This window comes from Dermacentor silvarum, chromosome 2 (genome assembly GCF_013339745.2).
Source record: "Dermacentor silvarum isolate Dsil-2018 chromosome 2, BIME_Dsil_1.4, whole genome shotgun sequence".
In the NCBI taxonomy this organism is placed as follows: domain Eukaryota; kingdom Metazoa; phylum Arthropoda; class Arachnida; order Ixodida; family Ixodidae; genus Dermacentor; species Dermacentor silvarum.
In genome coordinates, this window is record NC_051155.1 from 209,556,473 (window position 1) to 209,582,680 (window position 26,208).

The following is a 26,208-nucleotide window of genomic DNA, read 5'->3' on the forward strand; positions in this document are numbered from 1 at the left end:
TATTCGATCTTGAAGAGTGCACAAACAAGCACTGCAAGACTAGATTGGCATTTGCTCTTTAATAACCAATGCTTCATTTATTGCATGCTGATGCAACACCGGATGAGACCACAGCACATGAAGGTGAAGATGTATTCAGATGGACAAGTGACATTATATAGGAACCAACTATCGCCTGTTAGTGAAACAGAATAAAATGAAGCAAATCATTTTCTGGGGTAGTATAGAATGACGAGAAGTTATGAGTATAGGAGATTCATAAGTACTTATGGTGGACGCAGTTGCAGCAGAGCACTCCTGATTGGAGATCAATGGACTCGTACTGGCTACTGATGGTGATGTGGTGGCATTTAGAGATAAATATTAGTTGTGCAAGAGTTTTAAAGTGTAGGGAAGAGTGTACCATATTTATTTACTGTGTACCACCATACATGAAACTCGAATTATATGGCCGCGCAAAAAGGTCACATCAGAATCATGAAATGTGGAAGAGAATGGAAGTAACTCTGTTTATTAGTATACCCCTAGGGGCCTAGACAGAAAACTCGAGTAATGTCTGTGGACTTGTGACAATGAAATAATACTGAGCATGCATTAAGACGAACTCATTTCAAATGTGAGTCCTCGTTTAAGGCATGCTTATGCTCAGATTTTTGCCAATGAAGGCTGTTCTTTACAATGGCTTGATAGGTCAGGTGAGTTCCAGAGGTGACCAGTAGCAGTTGCTGGTCGAGACGTCAGGGTGTTCAATTCGAAACAAAAGAGGCTGAGGTCCATGCCCATTCGAAGAGCAGTGTGCACCACATCATGCAACGGATAGTTGAGCTAGTTGCTCACTGATCGTCTTTACAAAAATGGCACCATCAACAAGTGGTGAACAAAAATTTGGCAATTTCGCCTGAAGGGTGTAGCATTGACAGCGATAGCAAGGATTAGCGTCGCACTCAAACTCTTTGGACGGTGTTCTAACTATATGCAGCTGCGACACGTCGGAGTCAAGGCAACTACTATTTGGCAGAAGGAACATGCGTCCTGACAGCAACCAGGTGTCTTGCAATGCTAGCGCGATTGGGAGTGCTGACAGTGGTGTTGCAGGCATCACACCTTGATGCTGCATGAGATACGAGACTGACAGGAAACTGTCTGCGTTAATTAGTGCACATTGAAATTTTAGATAACGTTAGCTTGTCATTTACTGTTCGATCTGCTCAGACCAGTGCATACACACAGCAGCTATCATGCCAGCAGTGGTAGGCAGACACTGGCCTGGCTCCACCACCGAGCCACTTGTGCGGAGCATTGATAACGCATACAGTTCACTTCATTCTTTTGCAGCCAAATGCTCTCCGCATCTCTGGATAGAAACATTCTAAACCTCTGCATGCGAGAGGCGCATATGTGCCATTGATAGCGGGACTGCACAACGACGCCAGTGGTGAACTCGCCTCAAGCCTCTGCATAATTGTTATTGCAATAAAAGAGTTCAAGACACAAAGTGACAGTGCACTTTGCAACAAAAAGTCGTTTTTATAAAGCCAAGAAAAGAGAGACTGAGCATTTAATTGCTTCTCTATCTGTATATATATATATATATATATATATATATATATATATATATAGATAAATGTTTTCTACCACCACCATTTAATTGCTTAGATTACAATGTTTTCTTGCTATATTTTTCGTAAGAAAAACGTTAATTCTTGCCGCATGGCAGTGTGCATATGCATATAATATTATGTAGTTGTTCTTCAGAATAAAACATAATTCTGAATTTTGTGTCTGTTTCTTTATGTTATTATTCCTGTATTCTATTTTTTCTGTGTCATGTGTAGGTATGGCATCTGCCTCTTCCATCAACTGACCTGAAAAGGCCAAAAGTAGGGGGCTACAACCCCCCCCCCCCCCCCACCTCCGTTGGTGTGAGAGCAGGAGCCAACATTTCGACAAGTAGACTTGTCTTTTCACGGCTTTTGTTGCCTTGAAAAAGAAAGACAAGTCCACTTGTCGAAATGTTGGCTCCTGCTCTCACCTTGTTCTCATGTTGCTCATCGTCTTGAAGTATCATCTCCAGCATTCCCCTTGTTTTCTCTGCATATATGTGTCACACAGTCTAGGCGAATACCAGAAAGCACATGTACTAGGAGGTGAACCCTTTATTCTTGCTTTAGCCAGAGGAATTCAACAGCAAATAAATTGCCTAATAATTATAATAATGACACCAAGGATGATGACGATGTTTATTTCTTCAGCGTTTGACTCAATGTAATTTAAGAGTGAATGAATTGGAGAAGGCAAGAGAGGAAGGCCGCTTGCGGGCGCTGGCCAAGCAAATGAAGAGAGCCTCTATGCATGAAGGGCAAGTCGCCTCTTTGCACCACACATTATTTACTCCTATTTCGGTTACCACTAAACCCTTAATTTTTAAGAATTCTTGTAGTAGAACACTGCCTGCCTGATGCTTTATAATTTCTATTGTACAGCCAAAATTTGCGAAGAGAAGTTATGAGTGAGAGAGGCCCTGTTAAATTTTTTAGGGGCCTGTCGAGGAAACAGTTTTCATGGCAGTCCTGGCAGTCAGAGGCCCAAGGCTGCAGCGCCCTAACCCATAGGTTAATCCAGCCCTTGGTCCAGATTACAGAAGGGTTATATATATATATATATATATATATATATATATATATATATATACACACACACACACACATGCACTTGAAGAAACTTCGTGTGACCTCGGACAATTGTTCACTGAAGTGATGGCCTTATATGAGTATTTACAAATGAGTATTTACAAAATGTCATAGTAAGAGACAGTTCAGTTTCACAGCGTAAGGCCCCTTGCACCACCAAGAGAGTGGCGTCTCTCAGATTTTAAAAAATTTTACTGTAAGTCCAAGTATAAGTGCTGCTTCGCATGACTTCTATTGATTCTGATTTCGAGTGAATCCGGCTTGGCCTCATTTCGGTTGCTGAGTGAATTATATCTCCGCATGCAAGTGGCGATGTTTTCATTCCTAATAAATGTTGTAAATTATTAGAAGAGTTTTTAAAAAACTTTTTTCACATGCCGTTGATAAAAGACTCTGCCGAAAGGATTACTGAAGTCTGCAGGTTTTTTTCAGGGTCAAGAAAGCACACAAAGCAACTTGAAGCGAGGTGAACATACAGCAACATATTCATTTTCTAGGCATAGGCTATCCATACCATTAGAAATAATTGTTAGCTGACTACCTCCTTCTCCTTGAAAAAAAAATAAAAAATAAAGTTTGTCCTGTGAATATATTTAAACATATTCTGTCTGGGCATGGCGTTCCCAGTGGAAATTTAAAAAAAGATGTAGAAGGGAAAAAATACGGATGAGGTAGCTGTGGCTGGTGCTTGTAATGCCATTGCCTGTCCTTCTACTGTCAGGATTTGCAGAAATAAAGCAAAAGTATGAATTAAGAATCGTGCATGCCTGCGCCAACAATGATGCAGTAAGCTTTTAGCCACAATTAAATGTTAAGTGAAAATGTAGAGGTGACTAAAAAAAACTAAAATGATGTGGGTAACAGAACTCTGATAATGACACTTTAGGGGGGAAGGAGCTCTGCCCCCCCCCCCCCCCCCTACCCCCGTAGTCAGTGTGTATTGAACAAGGGTCAAGGAAAAGGGAAGTAGGAGAGCTGTCAGGTGAAGAAGGAGTGTGGGCATCATGTTAGCTATAGCAGCTATAGTGGTTATGGCCGTGACCCTGCACCAAGTGGACTTTGATGGTGAACTGGAATGACATGTGAAGTTAAGTCTATAAATTTCTTCACATATACTCTTTTTTTTTAATGCTTCAAGTCAACGTTTGTCAAGTTGCAAACAGCTATGATCCCATCATGCATGGCTTAAAGCTTAAGTGATAAAGAATCTGGTTTCTGCCACACAGCTGCGAGAACCTTGAATACCGGAGTGTGTCAAGCTGGTGAAGGCAGCCTCTCCTCGATCCATTTCTCTGAACAGCTGTGTCTGTGTAGATCACACAGTGGCCCCTAGGAACACTGATGTCTGGCTGGTGCAAGAGCTAGTGTCTGTTCCCTTCTGCAAAGCTTTGTTGTATGTACTTATTCATGGTATTACTAGAGATAAATATGGCAGTAGGTCATCCACTCGCATGTTGATGGAGTTATCTACATAGAAATGAAAATGGAGAGCCATGACTGGTGGAATGTGTATACTGTTGTTTTAGCTTTAGCTGACTTGCTCACGCTGAGTGACAAGCCTCGTAATTGTACTTAGTTATGTAATTTTTGTATATGCATTTGTGTATTCAGTAGAAAAGTGTGTGTTCAACCTTTACGTACCCGTCTGCGGTTTTTGTTATTACACTATTTCTAATTAAAATGCAGATAAGCGAGACCATGGTGAAAACCAAACTTAACATAAACATCTTAAAGAAAACACCCACAATTTTAATTGGCAATCAAGGTTTCGCACATAAAGATTGAATGATAAGAGAATAAGAAAACCATGTACAGAGTTATAGTGTGATAGTTTCACTGCTGGCTAGTCATAATCAAGTGGTCACTTCGTTTTTCTTAAAACGGAAGTTGAAATCTGTGTTCAATTATATTTTTGACTAAATATTCACGATGAAAGCCAAGCACCAGCCAAGTTAAAACACATCAGCAGCTGAACATGTCACAGAATCCATTTCCTTGTTGTGTTCTGTTTTAGGAGCAATGCGTTAAATGACGTCTTCATGTATGCTAACTGCGTTCAAGGTGCCGTTAATAAGCCCGTTTTCATAAAGAAGCTCAATGTACCCTGTCACGTCCGAGACTGCACTGTAGCAAACATTTCCCGCAACTCTCAATTAATAAACTAAAAAAATGAATAGATTAAATGTACAAGAAACGCAACAGAATCTTGTTTACGAAAGTTAAAATTAATATATATGTTGTGTTAGTTTTGATATATTCTGTAACTAGACACTAGCGCTAAAACTTGTCTTCTTAAATGTCAGAAACTACGGTCAGACCTATATGCAGAGGTGGGCTCACGACTGCCGCCTAGCGGATATTCATGACCTCTCTCCTGCCCCAGAAGCGTAAGCGATCGGACGTGTATTGCTTGTCGTCGTCAGGTTTGGGAGCGCATTTCTAAGGAATGTCGAGGTTAAAATACGCTCTAAACGCTGTTCGCGGCGTAGTTTTAAGTTCAAACTTATGCGGAACCAACTTAACGTTTGGTGCACGTGCAGCGACAGCTGTATGTACCCAAAGTCCGCTCCGAGCTCTGTGCACAACATGTCTGCTTCGCAAAGCCGAGGACAGGAAGGCAATGATGGCGTCTCTGCCCAAGAAGGACGAAGGCACGCTTGGGGAGAAATTGGTCGACGTCGATCCGACGCACGCGAGGTGAGTACAACTCTGGACTCGCGCGCGATCCTCGAGCACCGCTTGGCGATTTCTAAATGTTGGTCGGACAGCACAATGATGTAACACTATCCGACTACGTGGCAGGGCGGCCTCCCCGCCCGAGCTGTAGAAAATGGCGTTGGGAACCCTTTGTTCCATGCTACAGGCTTGGGGAAGCCGCGATTAGACGCACTGGTCGTGGCCGCTGTTCCAAGGTTTAGCTTCGCGTTTCGGAAAGGCCGCGAACGCCTTTTCTTTTGATCGGCTGATTTTGCATTTTGGAACGCATTGAGCACTAAACGGCCGAGGTATTTTTCTTTTAGAGAGCGCGTTACGGGAGTTTGTAGCCAGGAGGCCTGTCTAGGTGTCCTGCGCGTTCAAAGCGTTGGAGCTGCAGTCTGGGATGCCTTTTTGTGCAGGCATACAGGGGCTACATTATATCGGGGAGGAAGCTGCGGGGCCATTTTCCCTCTAGTCTCGCGCTGCATCGTCCATATTGGGCTCCACTCGTGGGAATACTTGCGCCTTAGTATCGCTGTCTCGAGTGTGTTGGCTGGCCTCTTCGTTTGCTCTGCAGTAATTTCCCCAACGAGAGGCTTAAGTTTTGTATGCAACGTTGCACTCCATGGTTGCGCCTGATGTTGCTTCCGAGGCGTTTTTCCGAGGTATTCCAGGCTTCTGGAGCCTGGTAGCTTTACGCCTATAGAATTCTCAAGTTTTGTCGGACAGTACACTCAAGTGTCGGCTTGGGAAGCCATTCGACGTGGCATCTGTGGGGTTTAGGACGCCTTCTGAGGTTTAGCCCGGGGAACCTAAAGCACTCTAAGCAAGCTAATCGTCTTGATGGTCAAACGACCTTGGATGGTATTAGTTAACGCGCCAGGAGATTGGGCTTAGGTTCCAGTTTATGCAGTAATTTCTCGCGATTTCTTTTCAGCTTCTTTTAGCGCGCTCATTTGCACCCGCATGGTCTTTGCCGTTTCTTTGCAGGCTCGCATACACTTTGATGTCCTGTAGTCGCAATAAGCAGCAATATCGCCGAAAAATATTGTCCATTTCCTACCATTATGTGCGATCATCTTAATGTGCATCCAGTTGTGTGTAACGAAGGGCTTTAAGTAGTTGCTGCTAGGAGATGTTAATTATGGTTAACCGCTCCCTGAGGGTAATGTTTTATTACTTTAGGCAAATTGCAAGGGATGAGTGTTTGCTTTGTTATTTTAACTACAAGTGATAAAAACAATTTCATTCTCGGTAAACCCCCCCCTCTCCCCCCCCCCCCCCCCCTTCGTTTATAAAATTGCATATAAGAACAATCAGTTCATGTAAATATCATTATCTTTCTGTTAGGTGGTCCATGTTTCCAGACGAAGACACGCCCAATATGATGATTGACGGCGTTCCTTTTCGGGACCTTCCAATCTGTCACATCAAGTGCAGTCTGAACAACACATTAATGACGCTCACTGACTCATCAGGTCCGTGAGATCAAGGTAACTCTCTTATTCATGTTTTGTTGCACTGTGGGTCTGCTGGCACGCTGTGTATTTCATTGTTTTCCTCTTACCTTAACTTGATCAGATTAAACCAATTTGCATTATCCCATTCCAAAAAATGTGCCTTGCTGACAATTGGGTATGGCACACATTTTCAAGGCAATTAAATTAACATATTTGTAAGTTTCGTTGATTAAATTTAATTGGTTTGTTAATTATATATCATTACTGCAGTAATAAAATGGCTGTTTAGGCTTATTGAATTAGCTCAGCCAAGAGCTTTTTTCTATATTTCCAAGACCTGTGCACCCACAGCTATTGCTGTCTCTGCAGACTTAAGAGTGCTGCTGTTGGACAAACTCAGCTGTGGACAGTAAAAGGCCTTGCTCGCTATGTTGACCCTGAGCTAGCAGTGTACAGTTAGTGCACTGTGTCTGGGGTTGGCACGAATGCCAGGTACAGTTAAGTATTTAATGAGAATCACTCGATCATATTGAAATATTGTACCAGGTATGCTTGGACCTCAGTGTTCAAATTGTTAAACAAGTTGCATATGTTAAGATTGATTGGGGCCAAATTGGTTATTTGGCATTTGGTTAAGGTTCAACGGTGGCTGTGTTTACCTGTATATATTTTGTTTTGAAGGTTTGAACTATCTACATGTGTTAATTACATACAATTTTTTTCTTTTTAATAAGAATACTATTCATTTTGTCATCATCCCATCACACAGTGAAACTCTTATTGAGTTCTAAATGCGATATTTTTTTTTTTCATTTGGACACAGGAAAGTGCCTTGCAAGAAAATCAGGCGTAAGTATGCTGTTTACAACCCCTCATGGCTTCTGCAGCCATTTTACATGGTCTATTTAATCACAAGGAATGTGCTTTTTTTACTTAGGGCACCGAAGGATACAGGAATGCCAAGAAGGGAACCACAGTTGCTGCCCAAGCTGCAGCTCTGAGCTTCAGCCATGTGAGTTTTTCTGTGGTAGACATAAAATATGAGCCTCCCTACTTCATTTTTTTTGTAGAGCAAATGGCTTGCAGCATGCCACATCAAGCACACCAAATTAGAGCACTGTTCGTCACCAAAGTAAGCTGTAAATAATAAGCAGGCCGGTTTTGAGGTTAGGCTGTTCAGGGTGCTATTTGGTTGATATAGCAGCCTGTGCAACATTGGCGCAAGCCACTCATGACAACTTCCTGCGATGTCGATGGACCGCTGCAAGGAACATGTCAGTTCGTTCCATTATTGGTACATTGAATGTCGTCTGTGCTAGTTGCTAGTTCATATGCTTTTCAGATGTGGCGCATGCTAATTTATGTTTACATTTAAAGCTTAAGTGTGGCAGTAGTGATAGGAAGACTAACGCCCTGTATTGCAACATTGAATTAACTGACACATATAGCTAAATTTCAGGAACTAAGTTAAGCTTTCTCTGTAATGTGTAATGTTAATCTGGCATTTGATGTGCTCAAAATTTACAGTACTATTTTTCAACTTCTCTGATCTGCGGAGAACAAAAGTTGTAACATTAGTTAAGAGGGAACGGTTTGAGCGAGAAACAAAGTGTTGATTTTAAGTGGCGGCCTTGCAAGCATTCACTACAATTTTTCCTTTGGCCGTGCACATAGTGCATAGTCTGCAGCCTTTGCAAAGTAATATAGTGTGAGCTCAATGTTGGGGGTTCGGCTTCCATTTGCCTGTGTTTCAGTCGTGGCATAATGCAAAAGCACATGTGTAATTAGTTCATGGTGCGCCTGATAACCCCTCGAACTAAAACCCTCCGCTACTGAACTCCCGTAGCCCCATGAGCTGTGGAATGTTAAAAACCTCATTGAAGCACAAAGGATTAGCTATTTCGGGTCATCACTGCGGAAAATAGTGCCACTATATAACGGAACGACACATGACTTGTGAAATGGTTGGTGCAAGTTACTAATTGGCACACGCATGTAGCTTTAATCTGTGCAAGCGATACAGCTTGTTTATCAATGTACTGTGCTTTGCTTATTAAACTGCAACTGGATAAACTGCAAGAACAAACTTTTCAGAACACCTTATTTAAGTTTATAAGCTTATTAATTCGAGGTGGCAATTACTGGGCCTAAAAGAATTTGCAATACTCCCTTGAGAGAGTGACCAGTAACACGAATTGGTAAAGTGTATGTACAGTGCTACCTTCGTGCTGTTTAATGTATGTGACACTCTTCGCATTTCATGGGAGGCTGTTAGCAAAGCAGCTCTTATACAGTGTCTGAAAAGACAGCAGCTTCAAAGTGCGGTACTTGTGAATGGCTTGAAAGTTTTAGCCATAGGATTAACGTTGGCACAGAACCTGTGCGAATTGGCACATCTTTGGAAGCAGTTTGTGTGAGAGTGGTGGCATGTGTGCACAATTAGGTGGCCCAGCTGAGGGACATCAAGAACATTCGGGTCATTGTCAAGGGCCTCGGACCCGGCAGGCTGGTGAGTAAAACCCCGTCTGGACATTCGTTTCATACACAGGGAGCCAGTATGAAAGTGAAAACCCATTTGATATTCAAACTATTATCCTAAAAATAAGATTTCAAGCATAGCTTGCTGATGTGTGCTTGGGTAGATTTTCTGTCTTAAAGAGACGTTACAAGCAATTGTAACATCAAATTTTTTAACGGCAGTACACAAGGAGATTTATGACATGCATTGCAAATGGGGCATTCCCTATCATATTCGTTCACTGTGCACAGTGTGTTGGAACATGAGAAGCTTCATGCAAGCATGTGGCCTGCATTATGAGCAGCTAGTAAATATAAAGCCTGGCAGAGAGCAATGTCGCCTCATGTAGAAGTGCCATTTTTGCAGCCTGGAGAAAGTTGCTCACGTGCTCTTATGTGAGCTTCGTGCACCCTTGTCTAATCTGCACTTTTGTGCATCCAAGCTGGCACACACGAGGCCAGACTGTGCTTATTGGGCAATGAAAGCTTATATGAAGTGCTGGCCATACTGCATGGAGCATGTTGTCCTTAGAAACATGCTCTCGTGCAAACTTTGTGTGCTGTAGTCTCGACCAGCCATCTGCATTTTTGTTCATCTGAGGACTGTGCAGGGTGCACAGATCGCTGTTTTGGGCGCCGAGCTTGGACCATGCTATGCTTGTTTTCTTTCTTGTCTTCTGTTTTTTTTTTTGTAATCAAATTGGTGTCATGCTGGTGTTTTGTGGCATCAGCTGATACTGCCAGCAAACTTGTCCTTTTCTTGTACATGCAAGGTCACCTACTATTGTATGCTGAACCAGTATTAGCAGAAATTTGCTGGTCATGTGAAGTGATGTTGCCTAGCATTGCGAGCTGAAAAAGCTGTGAATGTGACTGCGTAAATCATCCTTTAAACTGGCTGAATGTATACTTTTTTTTTCCCCCATTATGTATACACATAGCTTTCACTCTAGTGGTTTTGTGTAATGGCTGGTCTGCAAAAGTAAACATAGTAGTAATTATTTGTAAGCAGGCCACACAATTCTCAAGGTTGTCATGAATTCTAAGCTGCGTTCTGCAACAAATGCGATAGTGTTCAACTGCAGAAAGCTATGGCACTTCGGCAATAGTAACATTGGGTGTATTGTGGGGTGAGGTGACTGACTTCAGTGGTGAGTGCATTGCAAATACTCTAACCAGGTAGTGGTGATCGACAACTGTTGACCAACAACTTCACAGAAGAATGCCATAGTCAACTAAGACTGAGCTTGCAGGGTGGACTTGTCATTGAGGTTGCATTCCAATGCGTAAAGTTCTGGCCATTATAGTCATTACTGCATTGTTAAAGATGTAAAGGCCCAGTTACTTTGTGCACTTCCTTCCATGCTCTGTACATAGGCTCATTAAGGATGGATATGCTTATCCAATAGGGTTATAACAGGTAGACTAGTTCTATTTCTTGTACTATCATAAAAACTGGGTTGTTAGCAGGAACCTTTTCTGGTAGTTCAATTTCTTCTGTTAGTGCTGCTTGTTAGCATTCTTCCCTTTAGTATCTACAGTAAATGTAATTGCCAAAATTAGCAATTCTGTAAATTTGAACTGCAAGCTGAATTTTCATTAATACTTTTTATGATTTGAAACAATTCGTTACTTGGCTGCACCTGGCAGTGCAAAAAATTTTTTTTCTTTGTTTTCTTCATACCAAGCATACTTCCTTTACATATTACAATGCACACTGACCATAGCCCTTATGTATGTGAAGTGGCTGCAATGATTTCACTTGCTTCATTTAGCCGCGGCGGGTTCTTATTTTTGGGGGGCAGGAGTGGCGAGTGCGGTACGATTCAGTTGTTACAAGCAGGGCGCGTGGTATTTTCATTTCAGGCATCCATCAAAGGTCTCCAAATGGGCGGCCTCACCGTAATTTCTATCACCGACAGAACACCGGCTCCCGAGAAGTGTCCAAGACCACGCAAAGCGAAGCGGCTTTGACATACGACTGACCATGCTGTACCAATTAGTGCTGTAAATAAAATATGAATTAGATAATGTGCAGCTGTTCTAATTAAACCAGACTCTGGAAACTGCTCTAGCGGTTATGAGCTGGTGATTGTGTTGTTAAGCGGTGCGATAGTGCGATGTTATCTCCCAATGTCGCATCAAATCGTTGGCAAGTGCCGGCACATTCAGTGTCATCTTTGCCGTAGGGAGCGCTGAAAGTTGTATGCGGCTTATATTCAAAAAGTCGCGGTATCCCAGTGATCACGCGGTACGCACAACGTCACGGCGCATTGACGGGGAAGGAGCGGCTTTAAACATGGCGGCTACAATGGAGGTAGCTACGTTGCTTAGCTCGCGTGCTCTCTCGAAATCGGTGCCTCGGTCGCGGCTGTGCTGATTCTCTGGAATAGCTAACCACTTTAGTGAAGAAACGGACCATTTATTGTGTGATTATAGCTGACGGCGTCCTCTGCAAGAAATTTCGCGTCTCCTTCGAGGAAGTTGTTCGACCCGACCATGATGGCATCCGTGGGCCGCGGAGCCATCTTGGCGACAGCGGGCTCGAAGGTCTTCTAAGCAGGAAGTCTTCGCCTGCGGTGGGGTCGGAGACCTCTGGATTTGCGTCCTGTGCTGCTCCGGACTGTTATTTGGACTCCGGGAGTGACTATTTTGCCCGGAACTGTGCTTCAACTTGTGAATTAGTGCCGGCGACGTTGCCCTACAGCCCCGTCGGCGTGTTAGGCCTAACCCTCCACGTCGGCTACGGAGCGTCTGCAGCCCTTGGGAGGTAGGAGCCCTTGCTTCTGCATTCGAATTTGGCGCCGCCCCGCGTGTTTACTTATTTTCGTTGCTAGTGGGTAGTACTTAGTTTGTTCTTGTAGTTCCATTAGTTGTTGCCCTTACCTTTACTACGCCGCGGTGTGCCCTAAGCGTGTTTGGTACGGCGTGTCCGACCCTACTCGGTTTTCTTCGGGGCAGTTGATGTTTGTTGACATCGCAGATCTGCTGTTTCTCATTTCCCGAGCAGTTATTTGATCAGTGTGTAGTTACCTATCCGTTTGTGCATTACGTTCCTACCTTATCGTTATACGTGGCTTAGCTGAGGTACGCATCGTGCTTTTTTACGTCGAACTTTCGTCGTCGCCCCTGAGCCGACCCTTCCACATTGCTAACGTGCTTGAGCTCCCTTTGAGGCACACTTAATTGGGATTAATTGATTGTGTTTCACGGTTTTCATGTTCGAGTTCGATCCTTTGTTTGCTTGACTTTCAATTGACCTTGTTGAATTCGCGATCCGGCGTGGACCCATTTGAGCAAATAACGCCTGTTTTGCCAGCTCCTGGCCGCTGGTTATGCTGTGGCTAGTAGCCGCTCACGTTACGGCTTCATGATTATTACTGATAGGCCTGTGCTTTCTAATTTCTTGTGTTCTGTGTCTAGCAATTAGTGAATTAGTATATGTGACGGTAACGCAATTGTTACGAGCACTCTTCTGTTGACGTATGGAAAAAAAATTGTTGGCAGCAACAGCTTTGGTTTAGTTCTATAGTTGTAGTGCCAATCGAGGGGTGCTGCTTTTCGAGTCGTTTCGTAACCACCTTGTATCGATTCCGTGCTTTTTTCCTATGCTAGAAATGACGAGCTTTTCATTAACATTTAGATTCATACTGCCCATAGATTTTCAACATACTGGGTTAGTTGTACTGCCCTAGCTGCTAATAGCTGATGGTCCCAATTCATCCACAACATGCCTATCATATCACACTTGCTAGGAATCGTAAACATTGACTTCTGCGGGCCATACAACTGATGTTCATGTTTTCTGACAGAACTCTCATTGAAAATATACTATGGCAAAATTGTAGTGATAAAGTTATTGTCCAAGTGTCTTTTCACTTGACCAGTCTCCTTTCAACAGTAGTGACAAGTTGTTCTTGGTGTAACAGGGACCATAGCATGTGCCACTTTCTATTCATTCTGCGTGTACTGGGTACACCAAATGAAATACCCGATTTGACATTGGTTTTCGTTGGTTTGGACAATGTGTTGCCGGGTGTCAGGTAAGTAAATAACCTAGCATCAACGTCTACTATGAAGAAATATTTCTGCACTTCGCCAAGTCAAGGTAGGATGCTGCAAGTGGATAACAGAAAGGTTTGTGCATTATGCTTGATTTAAAAGTATATTGTGGGCTTTGTAGGACACTAGTCCACTGTAAGGCAAGAATGAAGTTTCTGGTAAATTACTGCTCTGTTTTCACATGAGCTGTTGCAATTGTGCAATGCATTAGCATTAAATGAACACTGCATTGCTGTGGGTAGCATTTTTATGGAAGCACAATGTGAACAAATTGCTGCGCAAATATTTGAGGAATAAAGATTTCAAAAAGTTTTCAGGTGGAGCCAATTACGAGTGGTATCTATGGTTCGTACGAATGGAAGTAAGTCTGAAGGCACTGACCTTTGAAGTGAAACTGCGTGATGTATTGAGGGAAACATGTTGATGTAATCTATGAACATAATTTGTACTGTACTTTTGAAGACATGCAAACAGTAATAGGTAAGCAAGGAAGAAAAGTTGCTAGGGGAAGGTGCAAAATTTTTTCCAGAGTGAAAAGCCAATGGTACATCGCACCCAAGTGATGTAGACCAGTGTGGAGTCCAGTGTTCTTTCCAGGTTCCACTAAGTGAGGCAGAGTATTGTGTTATGTTCCTGACCTATTTCATCAGAATTTAAAATTAAAATTTGTGTGCATAGCATTGCCTGTTAGTGCTGGTAAAGGACGTGAGGCCTGACTGCAAGTGTCATTGGCAAATGTAGCCCCAGCCTGAACAGAGGGTGCTAAGCATTTTAAATGGCACAGAAGTAATGGGTCTGCAGGGTCGCTGAAGCCAAAATTCATAGATTTCTACTTCACATCCTCAATCAGTATAACTGGTGCCTCTGTGTAGCGGCGATTCCAGCTGCTAGCAGAAAAATTTGGAGCAGAGCTTGTTGGTATGGTGATGTATTTCTGGTGGAGGTAGGTCTCTGCCTTTTTCAAGCACCACTGGCTTTGTTGTAAGAAACATGGATCTGCACATCCTTGACCTATGTATGTGTGTACTGATGCTGTCAAGGGTGACAACCAGTGGCACTGGGGATGTGGGCAAAAAGCAGAACTGCTTGTGTATTCGGATTTAGATGCACATTTAATAAACCCCAGGTGGCCACAATCCGGTGCCCTTCACTATGACATCAGTCGAGGCCAATGTGTATTTTCTGGAGGTTAAATCCCACCATGAAATTGCAGCTACAGCAGTAAGGTTTCAAAAAAGTGGGCACCAGGCAACCTTTAGCAGGCAATGAGACTAACCATGGTGGAAGAGCAGTGCAGTTTTAATTTCAATATTTACACAACAAATTAGGTACCAGAGTCTTACTGTTAGCAAATTGCATTAAAAAGGTGTGAACTTAAGCCATATGGCCACAAGCATAAATAGATGAGTAATGTGAGGAGGTACTGATCAGTGGCATCACCTCGAACTACTTTTGCACATCTCTCTGCCAATTTGAAAGTGCAATTCAAGGTCATGCTTGATTTTGTGGTCCGAGATGAACTTGGGTGGATGGGTCATTTCAGAGCTAGTACACAAGTTACACGGGCATACCAAAGGTCCTGTGAAGTTGAGGAGCATGGAGCTTTCAAAGGAACAGTACAAAGGATATCTGTCTGTGCTACACAGTTTCGAGATGGTCTCCGCCTGAAGATTTTATCAGAAATCGGCAAAGCGTCCTGAAATGTAAAAAACAAAACAAAAAAAGCCAACGACACTTTGATGCGTAGCAGCCGATAATCATATTGCACTTGGCACCCATGTTACATCAATGTTGCTGATGGTGACGGGTTTCAACAGGTAAAAATTTAACTTCCTTATTGATACAGCATTTTTTTACTTCTGTCAGATGCACTCTAGGCTCGAGTGTCCCCTTGAGCTTCCAAAAGACAAACCCCGACTCAAAGCTACCTTCAACTATAGGCCTCCTTTTTTTATGCGCCAGAGTGAGTGCCCTTGAAGTAAAGGATCTTTGGTTCAGAGGACTTCAAAAGTGCAGGTGTGACTGGTATAAGATGTGAGCGAGTAGTCTACTGCCACTTCACTCGTAAGCCTTTTTTGATTATGGGCTTCAATTGTAGCTTCCATTATATTCAAAGAAGTGAACATCCGAATGTGCTGAGCATAGAATTTATATGTGCACAAGGTATTTGAGACTGCTTCCATTAGCTGTAGATGTGACATTAACATTTTATCTGTCAAGGCACTTCGTCTTCAACCTTTTCGTCGTCGATCTAGTATATTTACTTGGGTAGATAGGTATGTGGTTGATCACACGGGACAGAGAAATGCTCACGGATTTTCATGCCAGCCACAACGACCTGGAGATTATTGCCTTGTGGAACTTGGCAAAATGTGTTTCCAGGCTGAGAAAAGAGCTCGCAGCTAATTTGCTGTCATCTGCGACAGAGAGAAGCACTGTCAACCATTGTTTTTCCAGAAGGTGCAGGCCATCATAAGGGGGAAAAGAAAGAAAAACCCATGAAAAGCCAATGATGGCCATTGCTAAGCAGCTTCAAGGTGGCGGAGTCAACAGTGTGTGCACAAAGACATTGGGCACAAGTCCTAAGTGATGGGTATGCTTCCCGCATGGCCTGCATGACCCAATATTGGTGCAACCATAGTATCCTCTGTGTGGCATTCTGGTTGACAAAATTTAAACCTGCTGTATTGCTATGTATGGTCAGTGTCTCCGAGAGGAAGACTTGACAAATAGCCGCAGTATACTAGAAGGTAACCGAAGGTAGCAATTGTGGTCTAAGCGAACAGGCATTTTTGAAGTCAAAATTCAGTTAGTTATTGAGGCTGAAGATTGTTTTGTGAGGCATTTAAAACTGCTGTAAAATAATGTAAAAATTTGAAACAAATACATTTGAGTTTGTCTGAAATATTACTGCTGTTTCTGTAGTCGGTCATTATGTCCTTGAGCACTTGGTGCGGCTGGTTCTGCAAGTATGATTCATATTCCACAACGTCGTAGTTCATTCCTTACCTATGACGGTAGTAGATCCCTGGTCCGGCTACTCCGGAAGTATTGCACAGCCTCCTTTTCTTAGGTGTCCACCAATGTGTAATACTGTGCGAGAGACCAAAGGGAACTTGGGCTTCGTGTAAATACTTCTGTACCCAAAATAGGACTGGGAACAAGTGCCCCAATGAAATTGTAGGTTCCAAGAATAAAATGTAGGATAAAACAACCAAATTAATGCAGCTGCTGACAAGGCAATGTCAAAGAATGCCTTACTTTGCATTGGAAGAAAGAAAAGTTGTAAATGCTGCATGCAGAATGGCAATTGCAGTGGTTGCATGAAGTCTTGAGATGGAAATGCCTCGAAACTCTCGGCAGACATTAGAAACATGCTGTGGGTGCATGTCTCTCTGGCAAGCTTTGGAAGAAGTTCGTTTGGTCAACTTTTTGGAAGGTAGCAGGTGTCTTCTGTGAGAGCCAATCAGCTGTGCTTGAAAGGGCCTGTGTAAGGCGTGCTGGGCCGCGATTTGGTAGTGATGCCTTTTCAGTTGTGCTTGGTCAGTGGGCAGAGCAACGCTCTGCCTGCGCTATCACGGGGGGTAGCCAGCCGGGACTGATAAATCAGTTTGACATAGAGTAAAGCTGAAGGCATTGCTACAAAATTGTGGCCCAGGCTGTTCCTGCTGATTTCGTATGTGGTGTTAAACCAGTTAGAAAAATTAGCATAGCTTGCACTAGTGGCACAAGGCTAAAGAAACAGCAGAGCTGATTGACACCTAGAACTACCAAGTCATCCCCAGCATTTTCCAGAATTTATTGATTATTGATTGATTAGCTATAGATTGGCTATCAAAAGGTATTGGCCACATATTTGGGCTATGCTTAAACACCTTCGCTAGTTCACAGGGGTATGTGCCATTGTGCTTGGACCCTTTCTGCACTACCGCCAGGATCGGCCCATATTTTCTGTTCGCTCTGCACAGGCTTATGGTCGGCTTAAACAGCTCTGCTGTTAAAATAGTACAGGCAGGACCAATATGAAGGAGAGCGACTGACCTACATTTGAGGTTCATTGGTTGTTCCCGCTTCCTGTGTTGAAACTGAAGTAGTTTCAATGATTCTTTTTTTTTTTTTATTATTTCGAAAGTTATCTCAACGGCATAAACTAATAAATATAGAAATGTAGGCCGGTTTCGGCGATGAACATCAATAGTGCTCGATGATTGTTTCCATAGAGCCAAGAATCAGTCTGGTGGTCGTGTGGGATGAAAGCCCACTGTTTGCAGGTAGCGCCATCGTTAAACAGGAGGAATGAATGGCAGCACATGAGGGTGTGGTTGAATGCTTGTGCAGCAACCTTGTACTTAATTGCTGGTTGCATGTGTGCCCTTTAGTGTATGACCACTATCTACACCAGTACTTCTTAGCCTTGTGTCATATTATGTTGGCCTTGAAGCTAATCCCCTAGGTAAATTGTATGACTACAGTAAGTTTCTACATAGCCTCCTGTCAGCTAATGCATTGAGGGCATTATTAGCTGAATTAGTAGTCCTGTTTCTGCTTTCTTGCGAAAGTAATCCAGTGCTACTTTTTCAAGACGGCACAGAAAGACGGGGCGGGCACTGACTCCAACTATGTTGACTTGGTGTCAGCGCCTGTCCTGTCTTTCTGTGTCTTGAAAAAGTAGCGCTGGAATACTTTTGTAAGAAAGAAAAAATAATGCGTCACCAACTAGTAGTACTCTATTTCTGGCATTTCTTTCTGCAAATAATATGCGAAGTATAACAATGCAGACTATCTTAGCAGCACAGCCCATGGCCAGATTTAAAGTAGCCAGTCTACATTGCGACTTATCGAGGTATTATGCTGCATGCCTTTCAGGGAGGCTTTAGGTCTTCAACTCAAACTGTAGTTCCCCATTATGAGACATTTTTAGCAGAGAGTTGCTTGCACTCCACTTGGATTTTACACGCTCGGGTGTGAACTGTATTAATTTTGCTTTTTAAACAAACATGTCTCCTCGAAATGCCACTGACACACTACACAGCTGGCTTCATAGTGGAATGTCGGCAGCATTATGCATTCTGCTGATGGTATGAGCATTTGGCACTAGCACTTTTGCTTGCTCAGTGGAGTGGACTTTAAATGCTCTGCTACAATGTCTAATAATACCCTGATGTAAATGTTTGGTAGCACAGGCTTGTTTTGTAGACAGGTCCCTTGTTCTGGTCCCTTGCTCGGGCATATTTGTTCAGGCAGGTGAGGGTTGATAGACTTTTAGGCTGTGTTTGCTTTAGTATTTGTGCAATGGAAGTATTTAAAGCCTCTACTGGGATTTAATATTCGTAATTCCTAGTGCTATCTCGAAATATCAAGATGTGGGCCTTGAGAGTAAAGCTCGGAAGACTGCTCAACATTCTGCTACAAGTGCTGATTTAGTTTTGATAATTAAGGGTACATCTGATATTCAAGGGTAGCATTTTACTAACATAAATGTGGGCAATAAAATGAAGTTACTCTGTGCAGTTCCTGTCTTCTTTTATCATCACATACTTGGTCTTTCAGCAATGACCATCTCCAATTAATAGAAATACGGGAATGGAGACCGAATTCTTGCTGGTTTTAATTCACAGCAGTGGCAAAGATTACAGTGTGTGATAATTATCAAGAAAGAATTAACCAGTGTTGATGGATTAGACTTTTAAGTAATTATTTAAGGGTGCATGTTGCAATCGCAGAATTGGACTGAGAATAGCACCAGTTTTGCTCTACTTTCACATCTTTGTGTATTTGCAATTACCTCCAATTCACCATGAGATGCATATGTCTTCAATATTTTTGTGCCACGTTACATAGAAAGATAACACCACTTCATTTTCTCATACGTTTGGGGGCATATCTCAAAACTGGTAGTAATCCCAAGATTTCTATTTGGTGGATAAATCTTATGTGCTGATGAGCTTAGATTCTGCACTTGCAGTATGTAAAGTTGCTAATTACAAAGATTTGTAAAAATGGGCATTCTTTCTACTATGACACAAATTTTTGCTACTGCTAAGAATCTGTGTCGATATGAAACAGCTGTGTAGCTTAGCCACACTAAAAGATACAAGGGTATGTGATCATTGTTAAAAGTTGAGTTTGGTTCTCTGTTACGTAACTCTTGTGCGGTGCTGTAGCATATGTTTAAAAAGATTACAGTATAGATAAAGAGGTTATTTTTTGCAATGCATTTGTGTTAGGGAAAATCTGGAATTGAGCTGTGAATACCATCGAATTCATGAATTATCTGCCAAATTAGATTTAATGAAACGCAGTGTGTCTGGGAGTGCAGAAAATTTGTCCTTACTTTCAGCAACTATATTGTACCAAGGTTACTTTTAAAATAACTGTACTTGTATGATTGGATAAGAAAACTAGTTCGCACAATGTCTGTGTACTTTTTCTCCAAGGCTTGAACAGCATATTGTTAAAGAAGCCAAGCAAAAAGCGACTTTTAGGATGACGGTATGGATAATGTAAACTTGTAGTTTACATTATCCATACACAGAGTGGTACAGAATTCAATGAAGCACTTTTAACATTCTGTTGCCTGTCACATTCTGAGGCAGCCGTTAGGGGCAGTCTTCACTGTGCTGCAGTACATTTTATTGGCAATGCATTTATTTGCGCATGCTTCATACTAGCAAGACATAGTTTGTGATGAAAGACGCAATGAAAGTACAGACTCCTGAAGCCTAGTAAACATGTGCATGCACTGTTAGCGAACTACTGTTAACTTAAGAATCAAATTATGAAGGCAATCAACATTTCTGCTACTGCAGTTATTCTTGCACAACTGCCAAAAAGGAACGTTATTATCGTGCACGTCCTGGCACTTGCACAGAAAATTGTGACGTGCTTATACCAAAAACAAAGCCTGAACCTAATCCTCTGGTTTGAAGAGCGAAATTGTCTTGAACTTTTTTCTTTCTGATGGATACTAGTCTGCTTGTCTTAGACTTACCTGAAACACTTCTAGCCAGAGCTTTCAGATTTCTCTTCACCTAATTCAAAAGAAAGCAGCAACAAAATGAATGAGCTGCCGTTGGCAACCAAGTATCAGTTCATAGAGGTATTTCAAGAGATAGCAACAACAAAATGAAGGAACTGCCACTGGCCACCATGTCTGTTCTTTAAAATAAAAAGCTCTCGCCTGTCGGGAACATGACCCCCTGTACCATTGTCAGCAACGATACACTTTGACAGGTCTGCATGTGTCATTTGGCAATACAAAATCAGTTTCACACAGACTGTATGGGCAAAAGATGTCTCCCCAATTTAAGCATTTTAGACTGTTCCATGTGTGAATTGGAGGAAAAGGCGTTATAAAATCTTTAGGCTCAGGCTTTCTTCCTGTTGTTGGTATGGATCTGTACCACCTTTCCTAAGGAATCGCAGGAAAATAATGCTGCTGTTTTTCATGGCAAAGTGAAGTAGACTTTCTTCATTTTACACTCCAGAGGCATGATGAAAATTAATGCTTCACAAAGCATCGGCATTAAATTGGCCTTTTTAATGTCAGTTTTGATAATCTACTAATCATTTTTAAAAGGACCCTGAAGTGTTTTTGGCGGTTGTGTACAAGTGCACAGAGCCACTAGGGTAGGCCCTACTGATCATCAGGGGACAGATTTAAGGGAACTGATTAAAGCATACAATTTATTATTGGGTTTTAAACATATCCTTCGTTGTAGATCACAGCAGCTCCACTCTCCACATTTTTAGCTGCCTCCGCCCATTCGACGTTGAATGGATGAGTGATGTCACTCGGGTGAGTGATGTGGGAAAATATATTTCCACAACATATGTGCGTGACCACTGTGCTTGTGTCTGCCACTCCTGGGAAATTTCAGAATTCTAGATAAATAATGGCATGCAAACAACACTGCTTTCTGACGTTACCATACTAACAGAGTGGTTGTGCACACCCATAAGCACAAAGGCTCTAATTCATGAAACGTAATAAGAATCAAACATGGGTATTTTAGGGATGATCCCCCATGTACACATCCATAAGACGTTCTTTGGATCTCCCTATTTGGATATGGGATGTTGAGGAAATTTTGGGATATCACTGGGATGTGTGTCGTCTGGGGGATTAGCTTCCCACGGGATGTCATTGAAAATACTTGTAGCATGCCGGTCCATTAAGGTTAATTTTGATAGCACCCCCCAGGTTTTTTTTTTTTTTTTTTGGGTGCACCAAATTTTTAGTAGTCGACTGTGGCATGTAGTCCAATTCTAACCCTGGAACTGAATTACTTGATGAGGCAGAGGCAGGCATTACTTTACGAGAAATCAAAATGCTTAATTATGTACTATTAATTAGTACTACTAAAATGTACTAATGAACTTTTTAATTGCTTTACGGCGCAGATTGCAATTTACGAACTGTAGCTGGTGAGTTCACAAGGCCTATCCACTTGGAACGAATTCTCAGGATGACATCAGTTTCGAGATATAAATTTTCAAAGTTTGTGATGAAACATGTTAGCGTTCCAGTTCTTGTGCTTCAATGCATGAAACAACGCTTTCTTAAAAAACCGCAGGTTTGATGCTGCATATCTCTAAAATCGGTGCCATCGTTAAAATTCGTTCCAAGTCTATATACCTTGCAATTTCACTAGCTACTATTTGTAAATTGCAATGTCTGCTGTAAATGAGTTAGAAACCTAATTAGTGAAATATTTTTCAATAATCAATTACACATTTGATTGCTTGTGGAAGAAATAATGTTGAGTAATTTACTTTAAAGAAAATTCGCAGGCGCAAGTTGGAATCAGCTAGCGCAAGACAGGGATAATTGGAGATCACAGGGAGAGGCCTTCGTCCTGCAGTGGACATAAATATAGACTGATGATGATGATGATCTTCCACAGGTGATCTTGAAAAATTTAATGCAGCTGAAAAACAAAGAAAACTGCATGTACATACTAATTTGGGTGCACTGATGCAATACACTAATGCACTACTGCACAATGCTACTGCACTAATTCACTAGTGCAATAAATGTAGCTGTTTCTTCAAAGCTATGGCACACTTCCACCTGTGAATGCAGATTGCCTGCTACAGCTGTTGTCTGTACATGTGCATTTGCATGGTGTGCTGCGAGGGAAGGGGTAGAATAACGACTTTAGAAAACCTAACCTTTGTGAGGCTGCATGGGAGAATGCAAGGGGACAGAAATAATGTGACTAAGGTTAACAACAGTACAGTGGTTACAGCAGCTGATGGGATGTGGAGGGATTCTTACATGAACATAGGGGCAGTAATGTCTTCGACACAGAAACATGAAAGTTACCATTGCTGCTGACTGCACACAGTAGAAAACAGGAGCGCTGTACGTAAGCATTTTTAGGCCACAGTAACAAGAAAATCTACATTGGAGAGAGGAGTGGGAACACACTGTTTGAATCGACTGGAAGTAGACAACACTCGTGACACCACACTCTGTTACTGCAAGGAGGCATAGCATAGCCATGGTCACAAGGAATAAATGTCAAGGAGAATGGCATGACATTGAATGGCATTGGAGAGAAGGATAATGTTTAACCACTTGTAGCTTTTTCAAACACAAAGTTCTTGTGAGAAAACACTCCGTGAGCAATGTTAGGTCTTGGCGGTACTTTTAGATAAAACAACTATGCAGATGTTTGTTTATCTCAGTAACTCGTACATTAAGCCAAGAAAGGATCGTGAAGCTGTATAAGGAAGTACTCACCCCCTTCAAATGTAAAACAGTGCTCCATGGGGGTCATTAGGGGCAGGGGTCTCGACACCATCCTCGCAGGTTCCATGGGAGGACTGGCGATAATGGGCTAAGCCGCCTAGATTAGAACGACAAACCCCAGCCTTCAAAGACAAGCTATGTACCAACAGGCCCAGCACCAGACTCTTCTCCCCTAGATTAGCAGCAAGCGGGAACCCCAGCAGGCCTGTGGACGCTGAAGCCAATGCCATTGAGACACTGACGTGATGCTGATCTCATGGGAACATGAACACTTGGGTGCTTGGTATGCCGCGCAAATTAAAATTGATCTTAGCCAGAAGGCTCAGACATGATACCCATTAAATTGTGGTTGACATTGGACCCTTCTAGCTGACCATAGTGAAACTGGTGAAACAAGACTGTTGGACGGAAATGGTTATGTAAATCCCCTTACCAGTTTCAGTTTCGCTGTAACATAGTTTCGGGGACCCTGCAAAATTACTTTGGTGCAGAGGAAAAAAAAATTCATGAATTGAAAGGCAAAATATTGCTAATCAAGCAGCCTGTGTCACTGGCAGTTCCTAAAGGAGCTTTTTTTCATGCTATTGATAGAATAGCTATTCAGTGGATAAAATTTAAAGAATGATAAAAGCTGTAGTGGAAGGGAACATTTTTTTGGAGCTAAGCTATGGCTTGTATAATTCTTGAAGGGTTGAGATCGTAAACAGTGCACCCAACCAAAACATGCGTTGGTGAACCTTGGTTCCTCCCCCCCCCCCCCCCCCCCCCTCTTTCAAGATTATATCTATGTTTTGTGGCTTTGCAGCTTCTTGATGTGTTCGTTTCATGGTCTGTGCCAGTTGGCTGAAGGTGACCATGACACCGGGGGTCGCTTTGTTTCTGCCTCTCAGCACTACATAGTCGTGGTTTAATCTGTAGGCATCCTCCAGCAATGCAACCTCCAGAAATGTGATTACCAAAAATATGGCTTTAGCGTCTTGGGATTTGAATTGTACACTGGGAAGTGGGTTATTTGGAGACCTCTGGTCAGCTTTGTGCTGCAAGTGTTGTTCCGTAATAACAATAGAGGGCACAAAACGTTAGTGCTGAAGTGTATTGCCATAGTATGTATAATCCAAGTCAGATGTATGTATGGCCTTATTTGTTTGTATAGTACTTGAATTGTCGATTGAATTCATCACCAAACTTTTCTTTGTTGCTCCAGGTACTTTTTAAATAAGGTGAGGTGTGGCATGCAAGAGAAGAAAAGTAGTGCTTATTCACTGCATAAACATGCTGCAAAGCTGCCTCCAGATTGGGCATGCCCATTAAATTGATCCATACATGTGTCATACGGTTTTGCAATTAGTGACAAAGCAATTATTTTGTTTCATTATTCTGCAGGAACCATGGATGTGTCAGATGCTGCAAGCAACAGTTCCAATGTGTCCGAAAGTGACTCGGACTCCGGCTCGTGCTCTGGGTCCAGCTCTGCAATGCAGAGTCGGAAATCTGTGTCTGCTTCACCAAAGCTAGACTCCAGCAACCAGACGGCAAGGACAGGTAATGATGGTAGACATTACAGTTTTCTTTGGCGGTCCAGCTGGCATGTTGTGTGGTGTTTGCACAGGTTATGTACCGTGACTGTTAATTGTGGCACTGTACAGGTTGGCAGCTGTTTGTTTTGCTGCAGTTGTAAGCTAGCCATCAATATTAAAAGCAATGCAATAAATAATATTTTATGAGCACGCTTCATTTTTCCGCAAATGTTGACATTGCAGTTTTTTTTTTTTTTTTTTCTTTCACAATACAACCTAATTTTAAAATAAATGGCTGTCGACAATCTTGTTTGTAGCTATTGAGGACACACCATTGAAAAGAAGCTCTTGTGGGAGATGTGTATTGCATAAAGAGCTTGCAGGTGGCCTATTAGTATCATGATAGGGTGAAAAATAAAAGAAAGTACAGTTTAATGCAACAGAAAAGAATTGCTATCAAATAAGTCGGAGCCTGGGAGCATCATGAGCATGTGTTGCGGGTTTAAGTGCTTCTGCCATTCTTAGTACAATGTCATGATTTTTAGCAGAGTGACTTTTGTGTCACATGAGATTCAACATCGAGCTACTTGAGATGATGCATAAAGTGTGTAAGCATGAGGTGGTGCTATTACAAGAGATATGAGTGTTGCAAAGCCTCTACAGTGACACACACAGTTCACTACTAACACTGTGCATTGTAGTGTAATGGAGTTGGCTCACTTAAGTAGTAACAGACAGTTGATCGACTAGGGAATCAACAAAGCAGTGGGGCTCTCATTTCTCTCTAGTTTTGCATCGCATGCTTAGAAAAAGGGGGGAAGGCTGACATGAAATGCAGGGCCTGTATAGGGATGAATTGCCAAGCAGTTCATGTGCAGCTTGTGAATAGAGGTGAGCATCTAGACCATGCTGATGTCTCAGACAGCAAATTATACATAGATAATAATGGATTCTGAGGCACTAACATCAGTGATAGCTTAAGTACTTTTTTACCCTTTCTTCTAGGAGATGATGATGATGACAGAAATGCAAGCGAGTCTGGCAGTAACCAAGCATCCAGCTCGGATAGTGATAGCGGGAACTCTGATGCTGAGAGTGATGGTCCCAGTGCCCCTTCCCAGCAGCGACGAGCTTCTGAGAGCTCTGCACATGATGAAAGTTCTCGAGATGAGCGGCGGAAACGGGCCAACAACTCACGACCCGCGAAGCAAGTCTGGGATGAGAACCCGGACATGTATGGCGTGCGTCGATCTGGTCGTTGCCGCAAGGAGCCAGAGCGGTACACTGTTGATGTAAGCTCCTCACAATTGTCTTCGCACAGTGCAATGCTTTATTTGCCAGTAGCAACTCTATTATTGGGAGCTGCAGATCATTGGGCCATTATTTGACCTGTTAAGCTTTGTCCCTTTTGCCCATTCAAAGCATGGCAAGTCATACACTGTTGGTCTTCTTTCATCTTCACTCTATGACTTAAAACTAAATTTTCTTTAGTAACATTTCTCATTACA

General features: G+C 42.4%; 2 protein-coding genes across 2 annotated transcripts in view; both read left to right on the forward strand.

The window, feature by feature from the left end:
- The first annotated feature begins 5,040 nt into the window (after positions 1–5,040).
- Positions 5,041–11,395, forward strand: LOC119442519 (28S ribosomal protein S11, mitochondrial-like). The gene is made up of 6 exons (XM_037707426.2): positions 5,041–5,387; positions 6,738–6,865; positions 7,671–7,696; positions 7,785–7,859; positions 9,291–9,356; positions 11,231–11,395. The coding sequence occupies exons 1-6, from the start codon at positions 5,137–5,139 to the stop codon at positions 11,336–11,338; spliced, it is 654 nt and encodes a 217-aa protein (XP_037563354.1). The 5' UTR covers positions 5,041–5,136; the 3' UTR covers positions 11,339–11,395.
- Positions 11,396–11,533: 138 nt separating this feature from the next.
- LOC119442518 (chromodomain-helicase-DNA-binding protein 1-like) overlaps positions 11,534–26,208 on the forward strand; it is a 71,071-nt gene continuing 56,396 nt past the window's right edge. Inside the window, exons 1-3 of the mRNA XM_037707425.2 lie at positions 11,534–12,134; positions 24,567–24,725; positions 25,706–25,992. Of these exons, the coding sequence (XP_037563353.1) occupies positions 24,572–24,725; positions 25,706–25,992 (441 nt within the window). The 5' untranslated portion in view covers positions 11,534–12,134; positions 24,567–24,571. The remainder of the gene's footprint in view (positions 12,135–24,566; positions 24,726–25,705; positions 25,993–26,208) is intronic.